We start from the raw sequence: 24,389 nt of genomic DNA on the forward strand, positions 1-24,389 counted from the left end.
GCTCCCTCCCCCATAACTGCCTAAAGGAATTTAGACAGAGGGTCTGCTCCCAGAATAGAACCATCACCAGAGATCTCCGTGAACACGGGCCAGGGGTCGGGGGTGGGGACTAGGCTAGAGACCAGAGTCAGCCCGTGTCCGCGGCTCTCTGCAGGCCCAGCAAACATCTGTGCGCCAGACACCTGCTTTTCCATCTCCATGGGGATTGCTTTCCTCCCCTCCAAGTTCACAGACCACTGCCCCAGACATCCTCTCCTGTCTTTAGCTGAACATGGTACCTGAGGAGAAGGCTTCAGCTATTCCGGCAAGTTTCCAGTTCTCCTGGGTCTCTCCCATAAGTTGTTGTTTAGTTGCTAAGTCATGTCCCACTCTTTTGCGACCCCCTGGACTGAAGCCTGCCAGGCACCTCTGTTCACGGGATTCTCCAGGCAAGAACACTGGAGTGGGTTGCCAGTTCCTCCTCCAGGGGATCTTCCCCACCCAGGGACTGAACCCGCATCTCCTGCGTTGCCAGGCGGGTTCTTCACCACTGAGCCTCCAGGGCAGCCCCTCGCCCATGAGTACACGTTATTAAACTTCTGTTTGCTTGTTGCCTGTTCATCTGTTTGATGTCAGTTTAATTCTAAGACCAACCCGAAGAGTTTAGAAGGGCAGAGGAAAAATTTCTTCCTACTTGACACTATAAATCTTCCTGAAGGTCTATAAAGCAGCAAAATTCTCAAACTAGTTATCGAACTAGAAAAACAACATTCTACATAAAGCAGTTCTATCTGGTCCTCATCATAACTTAATAAACATTCATGGCCTTACAATATAATAATAAAACTGCTGGCTCCCATTCATGGAGTGTTTTCCATGTGCCAGATACTATGCTTCATAGACTTCATTCTTATCCTCATTTTGTTAGATCAGTAGAATCAGCCCTATTTTGCAAATGAGGAATTGAGAGAGATAAAAACTCTTGCCAAAAGCAATACTTCATACAATCTGTCAGTATAAAGCCATGACTCAAACACAGACCTGAGTCGAGCATGTGTGAGATCTGATTTCTGACCATTCTCTAAAGGTACACTTCACTCACAAAGACTGACTCCTCTTACTCAAGAGATATAGACCAGCCATGGCCTTACGAGGCCAACGGTACATGAAAACAGCAGAGATATAGAAACGTGAGCCATGGAAATGACAAGCAGAAAGTACGGGTGAAAAGTCAAGTACTGTGAAAAATAGCATCAAGCTACTAAGTGTAAATGTGGACAACGGTAATATAAGAGCAATGGAGAGCTCAGCTTGACAGCAGCAAAAACAGACAAAATTACCCATTTCATCCAGAAGTGGTGGGCATCCCGGAATCTAATAGGAGACGCTGCTATCACCTGCAGCAGGCAGGGCGGCATTTCTTCTGCATCCATCTTCTCAGGCACAGTCCTCAATGCATTTGCAAGACATAAAACTGACATCGACTAAATCTGTCTGTAAATCCTCTAATTCATTCACACCTTTTCATCTCCTACGGGTGCACAACTCCATTTTTCCCAAATCCCCAAAGTCCCCTCCACTTGCATGGAAGATAATTCAACATTCCTTCAAGTGCCAAAATGCAACTCCACCCTCATTACTCTTCTCTACCCCATGCAGCCCAGAGCACCTCTGAGTGCAGGCTCCCTGCTTCACACCTGCAAAAACGTAGTAAACAGAAGCCTGAGCTAAAGAGCGCGGGGTGACCAGAAGGGGGAGCTCTCAGGCCCTAACAGAGCCCAACAGGAAGAAGATGGGCTCCGCTTCCCTCCAGCGAGGACTCGGCCAACGAGAAGCTCCGTGGCCCTCCCCACTTCCTGTCTCTCTTCTATAAAAGACTTCTTCTTCACCTGCCCTGTGGGACTTGCAGAGGGCTCAAGCTGCAGACCTCAAGATGCAACTCTCTACGGATCCCAAAGAAACCCACCTTTGCTGTAGAAACATCTGGGATTCGATTTACTTCCGGGTCAACACATTCTTCCTCTTTTTCATTCCTATCATAACCAACTCTTTCAGATCCTAGTTACTCGTCAGCTAGTCTCCTGCAAAGTCACTTACTTCCTTGCCTCCAGTTTCTCCCACCACCAATCCATACTGAAATCTTTTACAAATTAATGTTCCTAACGTACTTGTTTTGTTATACCACACTCTCCTTAAGTTCATTGGAAGGACCACCTCTTTAGCAAGGCCTTTAATTGTTGCCGAGACCCAGCCCAATTTATGTTTGTAGTTTCATCTCCCCCTCTCCTTACACAAAATTCTCCACTGTAAAAAATAAAAAAACAACAACTAAAAAATCAAATCAATTACAGCTCCTCCTGAAGTGTGATTTGGGTTGTCCCATTGGTTCTTCTATTGCCAAAAGAAGGAAACCAAATCAAAATCGGTTTATTATTTTCCATATAATAAACAAAGGCCTATGATGGATCAAGAGCACCATGAGGTAGAACCAAAGGAGTAAATGAATTGATATTACTTCCATGGATTAAAAAACATACTGCTTTCCAATTATAAAGATACTGGGGGATAGGGGACTTTATATACTAAACTTTTTTTAAAGCTAAAATAAGCAAGTAGGGCTTGGGTCAGCATTCCAAGCAGAAATAATAATATACCTTACCTGTTAATAGCACATGCTTATGAGTTAGACAAACCTGCCCTCAAGTCTCAGCTCTGCCTCTTGTAAGCAGTGTGTGATCAGGCCAGTTTCTTACTTAAGTCTCAGTTTCAGGTCTGATACTATCTCCTAACAGTACTGGAAGGATATGAAGATAAAATCAATTACGCACATAAGCTCCTAGCACAGTGCCTAGTACACGGTAAGAGCTAAACAAAGAGTTTTTTTTTAAAGCATTTTTCTTACTGAAGCATCTCAGATCCAGTGAAAAAGCTGTCTGGGAAGAAGGAGATAACTCACATACGAAACCAGGAAAAGATAAAAACGATGAGAAATACAGGGTGCTGTGTGCTGTGCTAAGTCGTTTCTGTCCTGTCTGACTCTTGTTAACCTACGGACTGCAGCCCAGCAGGCCCCTCTGTCCACGGGACTCTCCAAGCAACAATCCTGGAGGGGGCTGCCTTGCCCTTCTCCAGGGCATCTTCCTGACTCAGGGGTCCAACCACGTCTCTTATGTCTCCTGCACTGGTGGGCAGGTTCTTTACCACTAGCACCACGGGTCATCTGCAGTATTCAGAATATTCGCCAAAAAGCATACAACAAAACCATTCTTCACAGCCCGTGGCTGGATTCCCACATGAAGTGTGGTTTCTTTAGCTATCAAGTGAAGTAGTTAGACAAAATACTATCTAAAGCTTCTTTCAAAAAGTCTACAAGAACTGCTATGTCCTGAAACCCTGGGGGTTATGAATGCTTATCAACTTTACGTGGTCAAATGCGTCTGTGTTTCACCAAGTATGTGAGGGCTGAGGGATTATTAATGTTCCCCTGACCTCACCAATGTGGGAAACAAAGCAACAGCTAAGACATTCCTATCACCAGTTTATCAGTCACAAAGAGGAACAGCAACAGTCTGTCTCGCTGCAGAATTTACTGTAGCTGAACTCGGCAAGCACACCATCACTTATATGAACCCAAAGTGAGGAGCCTTCAGATGCCCTAGGAATTCTCAGGGGCAGTTTAAGAGTTATAAATTACAAGGAACTAAGAATCTGGACAGGAGGTGAGACCAGAGAGAGCTAGAAAGACCAAGAGAGAAACACAATTTTACAACAGGAAGATGAGTCAGCAAGGCTCTAACCTAACTTCTCATTGCGGTGGTTTAGTCGCCGTCGTGTCTGATTCTTGTGACCCCACAGACAACAGCCCGCCAGGTTCCTCTTTCCATGGGATTCTCCAGGCAAGAACACTGGAGTCAGTTGCCATTTCCTTCTCCAGGGATCTTCCCCACACAGGAATCGAACCCAGGTCTCCTGCATAGCTAAGACAAACCTAGACAGCATATTAAAAAGCAGACCTTTGCCAACAAAGGTCCATCTAGTCAAAGCTTTGGTCTTTCCAGTAGTCATGTATGGATGTGAGAGTTGGACTATGAAGAAAGTTGAGTGCCAAAGAATTGATGCTTTTGAACTGTAGTGTTGGAGAAGACTCTTGAGAGTCCCTTGGACTGCAAGGAGATCCAACCAGTCCATCCTAAAGGAAATCAGTTCTGATTATTCACTGGAAGTACTGATGCTGAAGGTGAAACTCCAATAGTTTGGCCACCTGATGCAAAGAACTGACTCACTTGAAAGGACCCTGATGCTGGGAAAGATTGAAGGCAGGAGGAGAAGGGGACGACAGAGGATGAGATGGTTGAGTGGTATCACCAACTCGATGGACATGAGTTTGAGCAAGCTGCAGGAGCTGGTGATGGGCAGGAAAGCCTGGCGTGCTGCAGTCCGTGGGGTCACAAAAAGTCGGACACAACTGAGCGACTGAACTGAACCCCTGCATTAAAGGCAGATCCAAGGGAAGTAACTTCCCATTACTGAGGAACAAACCCAATGAAGCCTCATGTGTACAAATCCTGTCTTCACTGTACGGACTCACATACCTAAAATACTTATAAGCCTATTCTTTCTCCAAAAGGCTAAAGACAAATTAAAAGCACACACTCTCTTATTAGGTGAAACAACAGTCAATCTAACTAATATTTAATATGCTCATTTAACTCACTTTCTCAGCAAAATCTCCTAATCTTAGATACTGATTTTCACGTTATAAATTATTCTTCCACATCAAAATCACATGTCTGCATATTTCCAAATGAACTGCTTTAAAATGAAAGCTTTTATTAGCTTTCGTTTTTGTAAATTATGAGATTCCTATCTGTGAACTTAACTTATGCATAAGCTTGTAGTGTTATAATTTTATAATTTTAACAGTGACAAAACTGTTTCACCCCATTTCTTTGCAGGCAAAAAAAAAAAAAGGAACCTGCTCATCAGATTTCCAGAAAGAGTAGTTTTTTGTGTAAAAATGTAAATGTGTATGGTTACCCATATAATTCAGTTCAAAATGATGAATCCATAATACAAACTATAAGGATTTCTTAATTTACACACATCATGTCGAAATAATTCATAGTTTTGGTCACAATAAATAGTTAAGAAACTAGAGAAGATTACACTTAAAATACAAATACAGTAAATTCATTTTGAAGTCTCCTGTTTTTTTTAAGAAAATAAAGCTACAAGTAAGAATTATTTTAAAATAAGGAAATACCAGTTCAACTTATATATATTAATGATCCCAATATTACTGTAACAAGGACACAAATGATCTCGTAGTTACAGCAGCTACTACTTCTTACTGTCGTACTTACAGAGCTAAGAAAGAGCTAAGTAGCACCCTTTGATTTTACTGACAGAAGGGTATTCCTCAAAGAACCGTACCATCAGGTCTTTCTGATGGGGAAATGCTTAAGTGTTTCCAAACATATTTTCCACAGATACATTAAAAGACTGTAAAAACACGTGGAAACTGTGAACATTCACTTCCTATTAGCTTCAAGACGGGCCTCTTCATCACCCATCTCGCTGGCAACTTCCAAACATTTTCCAGATACTTTGCATACATGGCTTTTTATTCTCAGAGCTGACCAAGAGAAAATACTTATAGTAATTCATATGCAGCAGTAGCTTCAGTACCAGTAGTAACAGCAGTAATAATAATCAATACTCAATTTTAAATGCTTTTTAAAAATTATGTGGTTCCAACCTGGTCTGCAAAGTCCTCTGGGAACTTCCACAGCACCTCCGGATCTGTAAACAATAGACAGAGGGCGTTACATGGAGAAACACAGCCAAGGCAACAGTCTAGTTCAAATAGTCTTAAGACTGTCAAAACTACTTTTTAAAAATAAGTTAAAATTTTTTCTTTAAATATTTACAATCAATGAGGTTCAAAATTAAATATTTGGATAGTTTAAGGGTTTTAATGACCTTTAGAACAGGAATAATAAAATGAATAATTTGGTCAAATTATTACAAATCAAAAGCAACTCATTTTTTATTTATACACCTTGGATATTATGATTCTAAAATAAAAATTTTCAGATTTAACTCCACTTAATATACTGGTTTTAATTTGAAAAACATATAAATGTGGCAAATATATAATTAAATATGTTACAGCCCACAGAAACTAGACCAAAATACATCACCTTAAATTGCCGCTTAAAATGTTAAATAGGCATTTTCCCAAAGAGGACATGCTAACAGACACATGAAAAGGTGCTCAACATCGTGAATCAGAGAAATGCAAACTAAAACTACAATGAGATATTACCTCACACCTGTCAGAATGGCCATCACTGAAAAGAACAAATGTTGGCGAGGATGTGGAGAAATGGGAATTGCCCTACACTACTGACAGGAATGTAAATTGGTATAGCCACCATGGAAAACAGCACAGAGATTCCTCAGGAAACTAAAAGCAGAGGTACCAGTCATCTAGCAATCCCACTCCTGGGTATATACCCCAAGAAGCCAAAACACTCATTTGAAGACACATGAACCCCAGTGTTCACAGGAGCACTCTTCCCAACTGCCAGGACACGGACGCAACCTAACTTCCATCAACAGATGACTGGGTGAGTAAGAGGTGGTGTGTATTTACACACACACGTTAACACACGTACACACAATGTAACACTACTCAGCCAGAAAAAAACGAACGAAATTTTGCCATCTGCAGCAACATGGATGGCCTTGGAGGGTATTATGCCAAGTAAAATAAGTCAGACAGAGAAAGACAAATACTGTATGATACCACTGTTACTTGGACTCTAAAAAATGAAACTAATGAATGCAACAAAAAAGAAACAGACTCACAGATGCACAGAACAAATGAGTGGTTACCAGTGGGAGAGGCAAAGGGGAGGGCAAGATAGACATGTGCTATTAAGAGACACAAACTATTATATACAAAATAAATAAGCTACAAGGATACACCATACAACACAGGGAATATTGCCAGGTGTTCTGTAGTAACTATAAACGGAATGTAACCTTTAAAAATTGTGACTCACTATGCTGAGCACCAATAACTTAAATTTACTGCATATCAACTATATTGTGTGTGTGTGTTAATTGCTCAGTTGCGTCCAACTCTTTGCAACACCACAGATTATAGCCCTCCAGGCTTCTTCTCCGGTATATCAACTATAATTCAATTTTTAAAAAATGAAAAATAAAGTAAAATAAATAAAATAAAATCTCAATAAAAATGTATAAACACTGTAATAATGTTTGTTTTATACCAAGTTTCACTTTTGAAAACTTGTATTTGCAACTCTATAAGTTAGTTTTTAAAATAATAGATAAGTTGGTAGGTATAAGTCATCAAGCTTATTTAAAATACAATTGACATTTTGAGACATTTTAGAGAGATTTTCTATTATATTCAGTTATTCATATATAAAATCAACTTTTTATAAATATTCCCACTGGTTTTTCATTTTTATTATTTCTTCACAATATTTCTCTTCTACTTCGTATAATAAAGTCACTTTAATTATCATTAATAAATATTTTGGTTACATATTTTTTAATTCTGTCAAAAACATACTTCTGACTGCTGCAAATGTACTTAAAAGTACAATGGATAATACTACTTCTGAAAAACCCTTTGAAAGCCGAATGTAAATAGCAACCACCAATACACAGGATTTGAATTCCACTCCAGGTAAAAGGCTTACTGGATCAAAGATATCACTTGATGTACCCAGTCACTGAAAAGTTACAGTTCAATCCAATTTTCCACTATACTATATTGCTTTTCAAAAAATACAGTCCAATGATGCATAATTTTGAGTTTTTAATTCCAAAACTCAATAGATACCAGGCAACATTTTCAGCATGAGCTGGCTTCCTTTGCTGTATTACTTATTAACATCAAAAGATTTTTCTCAAATATTTGAACTTAAAAAAAGCCTGCTTTCTACAATTAACCTTTTTATTTATTAAGGAATAAAAAATTACTACATAGGTTAACATAAAAATCACTTAAAAACCTTATGTAAGAATGATTCATTACAAATTTATGGAGCTAATATTAAATGATTACGCCTTCATGTAAAACAAAATGTATACTTTTTTAAATGATTACAACACATTAGTGTTAGTTGCTCAGATTATGACATGTTAGTGTCAGTTGCTCAGTTGTGTCTGACACTTTGCAACCCCATGGACTGTAGCTTGCCAGGCTCTTCAGTCCATGAAATTCTCCAAGCAAGAACACTGGAGTCAGTTGCCATTTCCTTCTCCAGGGGATCTTGCTGACAGAGGGATCAAAGCTGCATCTCTTAGATTTCCTGCTTTGGCAGGCAGGTTCTTTACCACTAGCACCACCTGGGAAGCCCATGACATGTAGAGATCACCTAAAAATACTTAGATGTTAATGTCCTGTGGAAATTATTCTGGAAAACATTTATATGTGCAAGCGTATGTACATGTGTGTGTGTTTATGTGGCTGTTTTATCAAAACTATTAGGATTTGAATCTCATAAAAAAGTGTATGATGGATTCTTCATGAAACATTAAAGTTATTATCTTGATAAATTAACACAATAGCTGATGCCCCTATTAAAAAGTCATCATGCAGAAATGTAGAATAGCCCCTTCTTATAAATAACAGAGTTAGAGAGTTTCAATGTGAGTATTTTCAATATCCCTTCTATTTCTAGTTACCATCTGATGAGGGTGAAAGAGAAGAGTGAAAAAGCTGGCTTAAAACTCAACATTCAAAAAACTAAGATCATACCATCCAGTCCCATCATTTCATGGCAAATAAAAGGGGAAATGAAGCACAAGCTGGAATCAAGATTGCCGGGAGAAATATCAGTAACCTCAGATATGCAGATGACACCACCCTTATGGCAGAAAGTGAGGAAGAACTAAAGAGCCTCTTGAGGAGAGTGAAAAAGTTGGCTTAAACCTCGACATTCAGAAAACTAAGATCATGGCATCTGGTCCCATCACTTCATGGCAAATAGATGGGAAAACAATGGAAACAGTGAAAGACTTTATTTTCCTGGGTTCCAAAATCACTGCAGATGGTGACTGCAGCCATGAAATTAAAAGACACTTGCTTCCTGGAAGAAAAGCTATGACCAACCTAGAGAGCATATTAAAAAGCAGAGATACTACTTTGCCGACAAAGGTCCATCTAATCAAAGCTACGATTTTTCCAGTGGTCATGTATGGGTGTGAGAGTTGGACTGTGAAGAAAGCTGAGCACCGAAGAATTGTTGCTTTTGAACTGTGGTGTTGAAGAAGACTCTTGAGAGTCCCTTGGACTGCAAGGAGATCCAACCAGTCCATCCTAAAGGAGATCAGTCCTGACTATTCACTGGAAGCACTGATGCTGAAGCTAAAGCTCCAATACTTTGACCACCTGATGTGAAGAACTGACTCACTGGAAAAGACCCTGATGCTGGGAAAGACTGAAGGCAGGAGGAGAAGGGGACCACAGAGGATGAGATGGCTGGATGGACATGAGTTTGAGCAAGCTCCGGGAGTTGGTGATGGACACAGAGGCCTGGCGTGCTGCAGTCCACGGGGTCGCAAAGAGTCGGACATGACTTAGTGACTACACAACAACCAGTACCATTTGACAGATTGCTTGCAATCTTGAGATTTAAGATTAAATCTTCAAACCAGGACATTCATCTTGTTGATCAGCCCTGACTGTCCACCCTGTTATCTGTGGCTTTTACCTAATTATGTTTTAGTCTGTCTCTTTTCTTCATCCCTTACTCACTATGTTGCTTAATTCTGTCCTGTCTGTTCTTTCACAGAAGACAAACAAGCGAATACATGAGAAAAGCATCCATCGGTTTAGTCACGTAGTGGGAAATAGCCTATTTCTTTTCTCTTCAGTCAGTAAGCATTATACTTCAGAACCCAAAAAGGTACTCTAGCCACATGCCTGGGTCTCTGGAGTGGGTTCACTTAGTTTCTGCCTGTGTGGTTGGCTACGCTGCACCTGACGCATCTTGGCAGCAACGCCTCACAAGTGCTGCAGAGACAGAGACAAAGGAGCTGTGCGGGCAGTAATAACCCAAGTTGCAAGTGGATGTGCAGAGACTGAAATTTTCTGTTCCCTGAGGATTACTTTCCAGATACGAGATCTGATCTGGCAAAGTTAGGTCCCTCTTATGCTGATTTTACGGGTGAGCGGATGGGAACGGCTGGCAGGTCCAGCGCTGCCCGTGACGCCTGGGACACTCTGTGTCTGTCTTCTTTCCAGGGTCCACCCGCCACTCAGAGGAGACTCTGCAACTTAATTTAAAAAGAAACTGTTCCACCAACGATACGGAAGCCAAGTAAACACCAAAGGAAGAACACATAACTTGGTTTTTACACAAACATAATTCATCTCTTATTTTAATAAAAGAATGTTACAGTGTAGTAAGAAAAATATACAAATTTTTATTAAATCGGTAAATTTGGAAGAAGAGTGTTTACTATGTTATTTGTGCATCACCACTGCAAGCATTCCAAACTCTTGAAGACTGAGGCTTTTTCTAATGCAAAGTGAGAAAAATGCAGTAAAATTTTCCTTTACAACCAGACCTTTCACATTTTCTGGCCTGAAACTAAAAACCAAAATTAAAATAACTTAAAATATTGTGATTTGAATACACTATTTTTTTTAATGCAGAAGGAATGTCGATTTGTACAAATGAGTAACATTTACTTAATTCTGTGGAATTCATAGATGAATATTTTAAAACTGTGCATTTATAAACCATGGTTCAGAGACTATATACTTTTTAATAGGCAAAATATATTATATTAGTGTTTTGCTTGATTACACCTTCAGTATTTATTCATCTACACAGTAAAGTCAGAACACCATGAGGAAACTGAAGCCAAAACAATGAGAAATGTGTCTTAATTATAAGGTTAGTTGATATCAGAGACTAGATAGTCTTTAGTTGAGATCTAAGGAGCAGCTACTTTAAATAATTTCCTTAATCAATACATTTCTCTGTCCCATTTAACTTAAGTTTGATTTACTTTATTCAAAGATCTATGCAATGCTAAAGAAACAGGAGAAACCCCTGCCCTCCAAGGCCCTACAGCATGCATGGAGAAGACATCACAGAGCTGCCCAGGGTTTTGGGCCAACAACGTATCCTGCAGAAATGCTTGAACTTGAAAATCCACTGGTTTGATCATTTCAAAAAATGTTCCTAACAAAAGAATGGCGATGTCTCTTGAGTATAAGTGAGCAGGAATCGTTACGGAAAATTCCCCACCTATGGAGATATAACGGTGAGCTAAACAAAACTGGTCTCTACAACATGTTGAAAAGGAGGGCACCTGGGATTCCCTGATGGCCCAGTGCGGTAGAGAATCCGCCGGCAATGCATGAGAGGCAGGAGGCACGGGTTCAGTCCCTGGGTTGGGAAGATCTCCTGGAGGAGGAAACAGTAACCCGCTCCAGTATTCTTGCCTGGAGAATTCCATAGACAGACAGGAGCCTGGCGGGCCACAGTCCATGGGGCCGCAAAGAGTCGGACGTGACTGGTCAAGCATGGTCTTGCCTAAACCTACAGCACAATAAAATAAACCTACAGGATTCCACGGGACAGGCAGCACGAGGAAACCCATGCTAATTTAGCAAGTCACTAAACTACTCAGGAGAGAAATGCACATGCAAACTAACACTTGAGTTAGACAAGCAAAGGCTGACGTGGCCTATAAAGTGGGCAGAGAACATTCCAGAACAGAGGAACAACATGCACCAAGTCTTCAAGGTTAAAAGAAAGAAGAAAATATTTGGAACTGAAAGAAAAAAAGTAATAATCTGGAATGTAAAGTAGGAGAGAGACTGTCAAGGGATGAAGCCGGAAGGACAGTGGCCCGACTAAGCTCAGCAGTAAAGAATCCGCACGCAATGCAGGTGACTCAGATTCGACTCCCAGGTCGGGAAGAGCCTCTGAAGATGGAAATGGCAACCGCTCCAGTATTCTTGCCTGGAGAATCGCAGGGACAGAGGAGCCTGGCGTGCTACAGTCCCTGGGGTCACAAGAGTCAGACTCGACTGAGTGACTAAACCACTCAAGTATGAGAGCAAGCAACTAAACCAAGGGAGGAGGAGCAGCAGCAGTGTTTGGAGAACACTGTTAGCGTGTGTTTATGAAAGTCAAGGGAAGAGAGTATACCCAGAGAGTGCTCAAATAAACACGGCAGAAAACTGGGCAAGATGATGCCTAAAAAATGGCAAACCTTGCGTAAAGCATAAGCCACACAGTAAAATGGGCTCCGACGGCAGGACGGGAAGGGGAGGGCAGACCAAGAAAAAGACGGAATACGAGGGAAGGGAGGCGCCGCGGATGCAGGCAGATTAACGAAGGGACGGTACGGGGGAGAAGAAAGTGAAGACAGAAGGACGGAGATGAAGCCAGACAGGTTGGTCGGATGTGGCTTCCTTTACCCTGGCGCAGACCCGAACATGCTTAAGTGAGCGTGGGGATCATCGGGAAACCAGCAGAGGCTCAGAAAAGACAAAAGGTCCCTGAAGAGGCAGCAAGAGGGAATCCTGACCAAGATGGGCCCGGACAGAAGCTGAGAACGTTTCCCACTGTGAGGGAAAGGAGAAGAGCAGAGGAGATCTGAGTCCAAGGAGACTTTAGAATCTGGCGTACAAAGTTACGAGCTTTTGAGTGAAAAATTGCTGATTGTTTTCTGTGGGTAGCAGGAACGAGGCTCTCCGCAAAGAGGGGAAGCTGTTGGAGCCTTGAGGAGAGGTGCGAAGTAACTGCTCCGGGCACAGCTGGGTACACGGTTTGCTGGGCGTCCAGCCTAGTGTGTAAGGGCAACAACGTGGTACTTCCCCGTCACCACCCAAGGGCCGAGGTGCAAGAGATAAACTGGCAGACGTGCTCAGAGCTGAGGCTCCTGAGGCATGTGTGATGCAGAGAGACCCGAACAGAAGAGTGGTTAAGAAGAGGACTGCTGATCGAAAGCTAATAAAAAAGGGAAGTGGTTTTATTTTTCTCTGTAAAATTCACGAGCACTAAATGTTATATAGAGTCATGCTAAATGCATTTTAAAAGTGCAATCACAGTAGAAAATCTACTGCATACATCTGAAGAATATAGGAGTGACAAATAAAATAAATGGGATGATTAATCACAAAATTAGGAGGCTTAAGTCCTGGCCTCATACCTATAAATAACAACACTTTCTGTCTGTGATCAGAGGCAGGAGGTATTGAAAAATAAAAGAATCAATTTCCCTCTCCTCCTGCCTTCTGCTCCTCCCCTGTCTCTCTGGGATTATCTGAAACAACAGCCTTACCTGTTTATCCGATTGTGCCATATACTGGGTTGGCCAAAAAAGTTCATTCAGATATTTCCATAACATCTTCTGGAAACCCTAAACGAATCTTTTGGCCAATCTAGTATCCTTTTTTCACAAACACTACTATGCGTGGGGGGGAAGGGGGGAGGGACAGAAAAGCGTGGAATTAGATAACTACGATTAAAACGACCATTCTCCCAGCTTTGCTGAAATATAACTGACCTACAACACTCTGTCAGCGTACGGCGTACCATGAGATGATCAGAGAAGCATTATATATACTGTGAAATCTTTACCACAGTCAGCGTTAGCTAACGGATCCTTCACCTCACACAGTTACGCACGTGCTGTTTTTGTTGCCGTTGTCATGGCGGGAACGTCAAAGCCCTAGTCTCATGGCAACTTTCACAGACCCAGTCTAGTGTGTGTGAGCGACTGTCACCATGCTGCTCATCGGCCCCCTGGAGCTTACTCATCTCGTAACCAGAGCTCTGCCCTTGGGCCGCCATCTCCCGCCACGGCCCAGCCCCTGGCAGCCACCGGGGCTCTCCGCAGCGGCTTCTCTTGTTGCAGAGCTCGGGCTGCAGGCCGCAAGGGCTCAGGAGCTGTGCCTCCCCCGGGCCCCTCGAGTCCAGGGTTCCCAGACGTCACGTGTGAGTGAGCTCATAACACTACTCTTTCTCACTAGCTTAATTCACCGAGTAACATGTCCTCAAGGTTCACCTCTGCTGCTGCAAATGGCAAGGCAGCCTTCCATCTTTCCAGGGCAGAATGCTCCTCCACTGGACACGTATTACACCACATTCCCTTTAACCGAGGATGGACACTTAGTCTGCTTCCGTATCTTTTCTTTCTGATTTTACTTCCTTATGTTTGGCCGTGCTGGGTCAGCACGTGCGAACACAGCACCCGGGCTTTCTCCAGTTGCGGCAGGCGCGACTTTCTCCAGGAGCAGCGCTCCTCTCTGCTTGCAGGGAGCGGGCTCCTCGCGGCAGTGGCCTCTCCTGTTGCCGAGCTCGGGCGCGAGCGCCCAAGGGCTCGCGGCTCTGCCGTGGGCCGGGCTGCCCGGGCCTGCAGGGTCCTCCCTGGCCGTGGGCCGGGCTGCCCGGGCCTGCAGGAGCCTCCCTGGCCGTGGGCCGGGCTGCCCGGGCCTGCAGGAGCCTCCCTGGCCGTGGGCCGGGCTGCCCGGGCCTGCAGGAGCCTCCCTGGCCGTGGGCCCTGCGCTGGCAGGCGGATTCCTCACCACTGGGCCACCGGCGGAGGTCCCTGTTTCCATACCTTGAGTGTTGAGAGTAATATGGCGATGAGCATGAGGGTGCAGGTATCTCTGCAAGACAGTGATTTCATCTTCACTAGATAAACACGCAGAAGTGGGACTGCTGGACCACATGGTAGTTCTATTTTTAATTTTTGAGGAACCTCCGGACTGTTTTCCGCAGTGGCTACCTCTCTACGTTCCAGCCAGCAGTGAGTCAGGGTTTCCTTTCCTCTACATCCTTGACAGCATTCGTCCTCTCTTGTCTTTGTAACAGCCGTTTTCACAGGTCTGAGATAATATCTCATTAAGGTTTTGATTTGCATTTCCATAATTTTATGTTGAGAACCTTTCCATGTACTGGTTGGCTGTTATCTTTTCTTTGGAAAAATGTCTGTTCAAGTCCTCTGCCCATTTTTTAACTCGATTATTTGGTTTGTTGCTATTGGATGAGTTGCTAATATCTGGGGTATTAAGTCCTTAGGTATGTGGTTTGCAAACATTTTATCCCATTCCACTGGCCGCCTTTACAATTTCTTGCTTGTCTGCTGTGCACAGCCTTTTCGTTTGATATCGTCCTACTTGCTATTTGCTTTGGTTGCTGTTGCTTTTGCTGTCATATCCAAAAAAAAATTATTGCCAAGACTGATGTCAATAAACTTATCATTTATATTTTCTTCTAGGATTTTTATAATTTCACATTTTATGTTTAAGGCTTTAAGCCATTTCAAGGTAACTTTCGTGACTGCTGAAAGATAAAAGTCCAGTTTCATCTGTACCTACATTCATCAGCAATACTGGCTTGTAGGTTTCTTTTATTTAGTATTCTCATCTGGCTTTAGTAGCAAAGTAATACTGATCTTATAAAAATTAGTTTGGGAGTGTTCCCTCCCAATTTTTTGGGAGAATGTAATAAAAACTGGCACGAGTTTCTCCTTCAAATGTTCAGCAGAATTCACCCATGAAGTATTCTGATCTTTGGTTTTCTTTGTTGGAAGGTTTTTGATTACTAATTCAACCTCCTTACCTATTATTGGTCTGCTCAGATTTTCTATTTCTTCATGATTTTAAGTTTACCTTTCCAAAAGATAAGATTATTATGTTTTACCTTTTCTACTGTTTTTCTGTTGTCTATTTCATATATTTCTGCTCTAACCTTTGTCATCTCCTTCTGCTAACTTTAGGCTTTTGTTGTTCAGTCGCTCAGCTGTGTTTGACTCTTTATGGCCCCATGGACTGCAGCACGCCAAGATTCCCTGTCCCTCACCATATGCCCAAGTTCATGTCCACTGCACTGGTGATGCTGTCAAGCCATTTCATCCCCTGACACCCTCTTCTCCTTCTGCCCTCAGTCCCTCCCAGAATCAGGGACTCTTCCAATGAGTTATCTGTTCGCATCCAATGACCAAAATACTGGAGCTTCAGCTTCAGCATCAGTCCTTCCAGAGAATATTCAGGGTTGATCTCCCCTAAGGTTGACTGGTTTGATCTCCTTGCTGTCCAAGGGACTTTCAGGAATCATTTCCAGCACCACAGTTCTAAGGTATCAATTCTTTGGCGTTCTGCCTTCTTTACGGTCCAGCTCTCACAACTGTACGTGACCGCTGGGAAGCCCATAGCCTTGATCATACAGACCTTTGTCAGCAGAGTACTGTCTCTGCTTTTCAACACACTGTCTAGGTTTGTCATCACTTTCCTGACAAGAAGCAATCATCTTCTGATTTCATGGCTGCACTCACTGTCTGTGGTGATTTTGAAGCGCAAGTGATTTGGGGCTTTCTTTGTTCTTTTTCTAGTTCCTTGAAGTATAAAGTCAGGTTGTTCAAGGCCTTTTTTTCTTAAGGTAGGCATTTATTGCCATAAACTGTCCTCTTGGCATCACTTTTGCTGCATCCCAACAGTTTTCTTATTTCCATTTTCATTTGTTTCAATATTTTCTAATTTCCCTTTTGATTTAATCTCTGACCCAATGGTTGTTCAGAAGTGTGTTAATTTCTGCATATTTGTGAATTTTCCACTTTTCCTGTTGTTACTGATTCACAGTTTCAAACCACTGTGGTTGGTAAAGGTACCATCAATCTTTAAAATTTGCTGAGCCTTATACTATGATATAACATATGGTCTATTCTGGAGAATGTTCCAGGTATACTGGAGAAAAATGTATACTCTGCTGCTGTTAGAATGTTATATGTCTGTTAGGTCCATGTGACTTAATAAAAGTATCTTGTAGGCAGCATATAGTTGGGTCTTATTTTCTTATCTACTCAGTCACTGTATGCCTTCTACTTTAAATGCAAACAGACTAAATTCACCAATAGATTAAATTAGCCAATGAAAAGGCACATCATCACTAAACAGATAAGAAAACAAGACCCAACTAATGCTGCCTACATGATACTCACTTCAACTCAATAAACATACATAGGCTCAACATGAACCAATGGAAAAAGATATTCCATGCCAACAAGTGAAAACCAAGAGAGAGAAGAGGGGTGTGCGTGCGCGCATGTGTGTGTGTACACACACACGCATATATATTGGTCAACTCAGACTAAGTCAAAAACTGTAACAGGACAAGGTCATCATGTAATAACAAGAAGGTCAACTCATCAAGAGACTGTGCAAGTCCCAAGTGCCCATGCACCCTCCAGCAGAAGGCCTAAACAATGAAGAGAACACTGGCTCGTCGTCTGCTCTGTGGTCTCTCTCATGCTGCCGGCCTTTGCGAGCTCACTGTTTTCCACAGCGGCATACTATGATGCCCTTTCTTTATCTTGCGTGTATCTACTACAGGTTTTTGCTTTGTGGTTACCCTGAGGTTTACTTGGAAAATCCTAGAGATACAGCAGTTATTTTGAACTCATCACAACTTAACTTTGATCAGATATAAAAACTCTACCCTATTTCTCCCACACACTTTTGATGTTTTTGATGTCACACTTTACATTTTTATACTGTGTATCTAAATATTATTGTTGCTATAGCTATTTGTAATTCTTTTGTTCTTCACCTTTTATACTAGAGTTAAGCACTTAACATGACACCATATTACAGTATCAGAGCATTCTGAATTTGACTGTATATTTACTTGCCTTTGCCAGTGTGTTGTTTCTTTCCATATGTTTTCATAGTTAGCATCCTTTCATTTTAGGCTGACAAAGTCCTTTCAACATTTCTTGTAAGGCAGACATAGCACTGATGAACCACCTCAGCTTTTATTTGTTTGGGAAAGTCTTTATCTCACTTATTTCTGAAGGACAACTTTTCTGGGTTTATATAGCTGACCCTTGAACAATACAGGTTTGCACAGTGCAGATCCATTTATATGTGGATTTTTCAATAAACACATACTAGAGTAACACAGTCTGTAGAACTGCAGATATGGAGCGCCAACTGCAGAGTTATATGCATACTTACTACCGCATGGTGGTGGGAGGTGAGTCCCTCTAACTTGTTCAAGGCCTGCTGTTCAAGGGTACTTGTTCAAGGGTCAACTGCATTCTTGGCTGGTGGCCTGTTTCAGCACTTTGAATATATCATTCCATCCTCTCCTAGCCTACAAGGTCTCTGCTGAAAGCTTTAATAGTACTTTCATGAGAAGAATATTATTTTCTTGCTCTTTTTAAAACTCTTTGATTTCAGACCATTTTATTATAACGTGTCTTAGAGAAGACCACCTCGGATTGAAATGTTTGGGTGACCTATTAACCTCAAGAACGGGATGCCCAACTCTCTCCCCAGGTTAGGAAAGTTCTTAGCCATTCTCTCTCTAAATATGTTTCCTATTCCCCTTTCCCTCTCTTCTCCTGCTTGGACTCCAGTGGCACAGGACAAGTTGCCTTAATGATTTCTCATAAGACCCACAGGCTTCCATCATTCTTTTTCAATTTCCTTTTTGCTCCTCTAAGTGGTTAATTTCAAATGATCTATCTTCACGCTCACAGACTGCTCGGCTTGGTCTAACCTACTGTCAAAGCTCTCTATTAAACTCTTCAGTTCAGTCACTGTGTTCTTCAGCTCCACAATTTTAGTTTTTCTTTTCTATCGCGGTTGTACTTCATTTTGTTCTTGTGCTGTTTTCCTGATATAACTGAATTGTTTTCCTGTGTTCTCTTATAGCTCCCTAAGCATTGTCAGGACAATCATTATGAACTCTTGGCCAGGTGATCCCCTGGAACTATTTCCCGGTGGTCAGCTGCTGGAGGCCCACTGCATTCCTCTCGTGGAGTCACGCCCCCGAGTCTTCCCAATCCCTGTAGCCGATCACTGGAGTCTGGACACTGGGACAGCAGCCATTCCCTCCAGACATTACAGACCGACTTCCGTAAGGGAGACTTTCACCGCGGGTGGAGGCGTGCTGCAGGGCGCTGTGAGTCCGTGCCCAGAGGTGCAGGAGATGGGGTGGCTTCTCGGCTCAGGCCACTAGGGTCAACGGCACCTACGATCACGTGGTCCTTGGGAGGTACTGCAGGGGATCCACTGAGGCTGCCACGGGCTGTGAGGGTCCTCAACCCTGCCTCCAGGTCCAGCGGCTAGAAGCCAGATGAGCAGCAGCAGTGCCCAGGGCCGTGGGATGCTCTCGGCTACTGGCCTATGTCATGAGCAGAGGGTGATGAAGGCTGGTAATCAGGGTCCCACCTCCCACACAGGTGCAGGGCTGGAGGGGCCAGCGGCAGTCAGCCCAGGGGGTCAGGGGACCCCCTGAGCCAGGCCCACAGCAACCCGAGGGGGCCCTGTCGGTGTGCCCCCTCATGACTGCAGTCTTCCCTCGGGGGCAGGCGGAGCAGTGGGGGCAGCGACAGGCATCAGATCAGGACGTGCGCGTGCACAGCTGGAGGAGCCAGCCCTAGGCCCTCACAGAGCAGCGGGGGCTCAGCCATGGGGTCAGGCTGGCGGCCTGCCCTTGCATAGCTGCAGAGCCCTGGGCTGGCTGCCCCTGCGGGCCCCAAGCTCCAGCAGGGGAAGCTGGGAGGAGAGGAGCTGGCAAGACGGGAGGGACTCAGGTGGCTGGTGTCAGCAAACACAAATATCTGCGGGGTGGAAGCCAGTGAAATCTGCAGGGGTTCCGGACCAGCTGGGGTCACCTGCAGAGCAGGTCATGGGGAACTGCAGCTGCTCCTGCCACATGGCAACTACAGGTGGTCAACCCTCCTTCCTTGTTCCTAGCTGTCTGTGTGAGTCTCTCTGTGAGTCAAGTCGCTCAGTCGTGTCTGACTCTTTGCGACCTGTGGACTGTAGCCCGCCAGGCTCCTCCATCCATGGGATTTTCCAGGCAAGAATATTGGAGTGGACTGCCATTTCCTTCTCCCGGGGATCTTCCCGATCCAGGCATCGAATCCGGGTCTCCTGCACTGCAGGCGGACTCTTTATCATCTGAGCCACCAAGTAGCTAGCTGTCTCTGTAAGTCTAGGCTTTTGCCGGACTCTGGGTGGCTGAAATGGAAGCAGGACGTATGTACGGTGCTCCAGAAGACTGGGGAATCTGGTCACTCACCCCACTGCTCTTTCCCTCCAAGCGGAACTCCTCGCTGCAGAGTTCCTGCTGGGTACCTAGCAAGGCTGGCCTAGGGGATGGGATGCTACAGGCAAAATGAAGCTGCTCTTCCTTCTCCCACTGTGGTTACTCTCAATTCTATTTCACTGTGTTGCTCAAGTTCTTAAGTGGCATCCAGAGCTCTCAGAGCTGTTTCTGTTTGTGAAGAGCTGTCTAATTATTTATATGTTGCTGGGGGGAGGGGATGGAGGCTAAGATCTGCTCCATCATCTTGCTGATGTCACACCCCTAAAATGATAGTTTTCACTACATCTGTCAAAATAGCTTGCAAAGTCATTAGTTACTACAATTTAAAACCCGAAAGAAAGTATTTCAAAAGCAACTCACTCCCTCATTGAGGGCCACAGATGACCCTAGTGAAGCCAGAGGTGCAGAAAACCACTAGCCTGCATCCCAGAAAAATAGAGATTTATGGCACTAATAGACATATATCACTCATGCCAACAAGATATTAATGAAAATCTCTAACAATCCACCAAAAAAATACAGTATCATAGACTACATAACATTATGCAGTCCAATAGGACTACCAGCAACAGTAAAAGTAGAACCAAACTCATTGCTGAAAAAACTGTTAACTTCACACAGCATCTTAAGAAAGCATACACAGTCAGGTATTTGTACAAATTAAAGTTAACACATAGATGTTCATTTAAAATTCCAGCATCTTCTTAAAAGCCCGGCTAAGTAGTTCCTAAACTTCAGTGTGCAACAAAAACGCCTAGCGGGCTTGTTAAAACACAAACCCTTGCGTGCCAGTCACAGAACTTCTGAGTCAGGAGGTCGAGGGTGGGTCTGAGAGCTGCGTTTCTAACAAGTCCCCCGGAGATGCCGCTGCTGCTCATCTGAGGACCACACTTTGAGAACCAAGAGCACAGACAGTGCATCCCTCACACCAAGGAGCGTTATCAACCACATGTTACAGAACTTCACATTTGTCGAGTGAAAATATTCTTTTAAATGAGGCAATCAATAATTCAGAATTATCTTTATTACATACACATTTTATCTGGCAACGGGTGTATTTTCAGAGGGCTAGGAAGAAACAACCCGGACAGTGAGAGCGGGAAGTAATTTTGACAAGAAAAATGTTACCAAGATGCTTTTAAAATATTTCAATGTGAACAGTTACTATCAAATTGGTAGTTCTGGTTCTATACAAGAACGGAAATAATTTTATTCCAAAATTAAGTGTTTTATGATGTTGGGACTGTTTGATTTAAAGGAACACAGGTGAGTAATTATGGCTACATAAAGATATACTGTCCATCACTTTCTCTATCTCTGTATGCCATATACAATCATCCATATCTAAATAAGGTATAAATCTTTTTTGAATGAAATAATACCATCTGTATCAACATGGACGGACCCAGGGCCATCCTGTAGGAGGAAATGGGAACCCACTCCAGTACTCCTGCCTGGAAAATCCCATGGGCAGAGCAGCCTGGTGGGCTACCATCCGTGGGGGTGCAGAGCCAGACACGACTTACTAACTAAACAAGAGGTTATCATACTAAGTGAAATAAGTCGGACAGAGACAAACACCATATGATATCGCTAACATGTGGAGTCTAAAATATGACACAAATGAACTGATCTATGAAACAGACTCACAGACACAGAGAACAGAGTTACGGGTGCCAAGGAGGAGGGAGGATCGGGACGGAGGGACTGGGAGTTTGGGACTGGCAGATGTAAACTAGCATACGTAAGGCAGGTAAACAACAAGGCCCAACTGCATAGCACAGGGAACTATACTCGATACCCCGTGATAAACCACAATGGAAAAGAATACATATATATGCATGACTGAATCACTCTGCTGCACAGCAGACAGAAATTAACACAACACTGTAAGTCAACTAGACTTCAATTAATTTTTTTTTTTTTAAAGATAAAACTCTTGGGACTTCCCTGGTGGTCCAACAGTTAAGAATCTGCCTGCCAGTGCAGGGGAAATGGGTTCAGTCCCTGGTCCGGGAAGATTCCACATGCCATGGGGCAACTAAGCCAATCCACCACAAATATGAACTACTGAAGCCCGTGAGTCCTAGAGCCTGTGCTCCGCAACGAGAGGCCACCGCGATAAGAAGCCCGCACACACCATCTAAAGGGTGGACCATGCTCGCTGCAGCTAGAGACAGCTGGCAAACAGGAATGAGCACAGCCAAAAGGAAATAAACAGACATACCCCTTAAAAAAAAAAAAACAAGATACGTCTTTTTGTACCTTACCACCTAACAGGTCTATGAGAAATTATTATTTTTCTGTGCTTTCTTATAAATGTCAATATCTGTAAAGGTAAAAAATAATTTAAGGCCTCTGTTATTTTTCCTTTGGAAATTTTCAAAAAAAACATCATTATATATGGATAGAATCATAGTTTTCTAAATAAGAGAAAACATTACTCTTTTTTACCATGACTTAGGAGGTTGTATTGTCTGAAGTTTGGATCTAGTACCTACTGAAGTCAAAACCAGAATCCAGATATCCTTGTTTCAAACCCACATCCTTTCTAAAATTCTCTGTGGCATATAAAAGCATCCTACAAAAAGCCCCATATATTCTACTTCATTGATCTTTAAATTTTATTGTTCACTAAGAGGGCAGTAGTTCAAGGAATATTCACAAGTTTAGAATTTTTCCTTATTATCTACAGGAAAATAAGTATTTTTAGCACACTAAATATTAAAACATTTTTGTAAAATAATGACCTAAACCCTACAGACTTTCTCTGAACAATATTTGGAAAAATTTATGTGAAGAAACCTAAAATAGACCATTAATTACCAACAGAGTCAAATCAGTACCTTCTCATCCTAGAACTGAAATAATTCTTCACTTACTCACTTTGAGTTTGACTTACATATACAAAAACGTGAAGAAAATGAATTATTCCAAGACGTCTTATTTCACAACCAGTTACAAAAATAGCAAAGATCATACTTCTACTTATTGCTTTACATAATATCCATATTGAAAATTAAAACCACACAATTGTGGAAATTTGTCAGTTTGCTGAACCTCTTAAAAATGTATATAAGAAACAGTGTAGAAACATTTAAACATAATAATAATCCTGTTCTGATTATCTTCACCCTGAAGAATCATCTGGATAACTAAACAGCTACTACTATGAAATGATTTGCTTCTGAAACTCAAACCTTAGAAGCAATTTAATGAAGAATTCTAGCCTTTATGAATGTTTCTTCCCAGAATGATCTAAAATTAGCATCACAACTCAAAGCAAGGAAGCTCTTTCTGCTCATATATAAGCAAATTCTAGCTAAAGTAATGAAAACAGAACTTCAAAAAACGTTAAGAAAATAAAATCCATAGCAGCTTAAATATATCATTTTGCTACTCCTAGTCCTTTTAAACAAGACCTATTATAATAAAATGAAAACCCTCATCAATCACCTGATAAAGTAATTCCAAACTTAACCAAACAGGGCTAATGGGTGAGAATTGAATTGAAAACACCTTGACAAAGAAAGCAATTTCTTTTCTTCGCACTCCTCTGAAGCTGTGGGTGATCATGGTAATCGAACGATCAACAGTGAGGGCCATCTGTCCTGAGGGCCCTTCAGGAGAGTTTTTAAAAATCAACAACAGGAAAGAAAAAAAAAAAGGACAGAAATGCTGTACCACAGATGTTCAATCCTGATTAATCTATGACAAGGAACTTACAGCTGAGAATCAATGTTTTGACGTTTTTCAGATACCAATCATTAAGAGCCAACACAAAAGTTTTTTATCAGAACACAGGGAGAAAGTTAATAGATTGCTTATAGAAGGATGATCTTTCATATGAAATCTGAAATACCTTTCAGTCAGCCAAGATGTCCGTCATGTCCTAAAGCGACAGCTTTTATTATAATCCCCTTAAAGAGAGGAGCAGACAGGAGCACAGGCTTTAGGTTAGCCCTCAGACGAGCATCTCGAGACTGCTGCTCTTCATACATTCTTTTGACAAGTACATGATTAAGCACAAAGACGTTTATATTCACATGTTTATGTTTTAACTCTTTGAACTAAAAACATATTTTTAAGAAACAGTGTTAACATGGACACTCAGAAATGTAAAACTAATTGAACCTCATAAAGCAGTTTTATTTATAACATTTAAAATAATTTTCACAGTACACCAAGAAACAATTTCCAGCACAAGAGCAAACTAAGTCAAAAGCTTTTCCAGCATTCTTGTATATAACACAGTTTGGGCCATTCGGGAATAAGCCC

The 24,389-nt window shown here is 42.3% G+C and overlaps 1 protein-coding gene across 4 annotated transcripts in view; it reads right to left on the bottom strand.

Moving 5' to 3' along the window:
- The window catches only part of DENND1B (DENN domain containing 1B), a 278,593-nt gene that overhangs the window by 186,609 nt on the left and 67,595 nt on the right, over positions 1-24,389 (bottom strand). For all 4 annotated transcript variants that reach the window (XM_043922760.1, XM_043922761.1, XM_043922759.1 and 1 more), the window contains exon 3: positions 5,738-5,781. In XM_043922760.1, coding sequence (XP_043778695.1) covers positions 5,738-5,781 — 44 coding nt within the window. The remainder of the gene's footprint in view (positions 1-5,737; positions 5,782-24,389) is intronic.

This window comes from Cervus elaphus, chromosome 14 (genome assembly GCF_910594005.1).
Source record: "Cervus elaphus chromosome 14, mCerEla1.1, whole genome shotgun sequence".
NCBI classification, from domain to species: domain Eukaryota; kingdom Metazoa; phylum Chordata; class Mammalia; order Artiodactyla; family Cervidae; genus Cervus; species Cervus elaphus.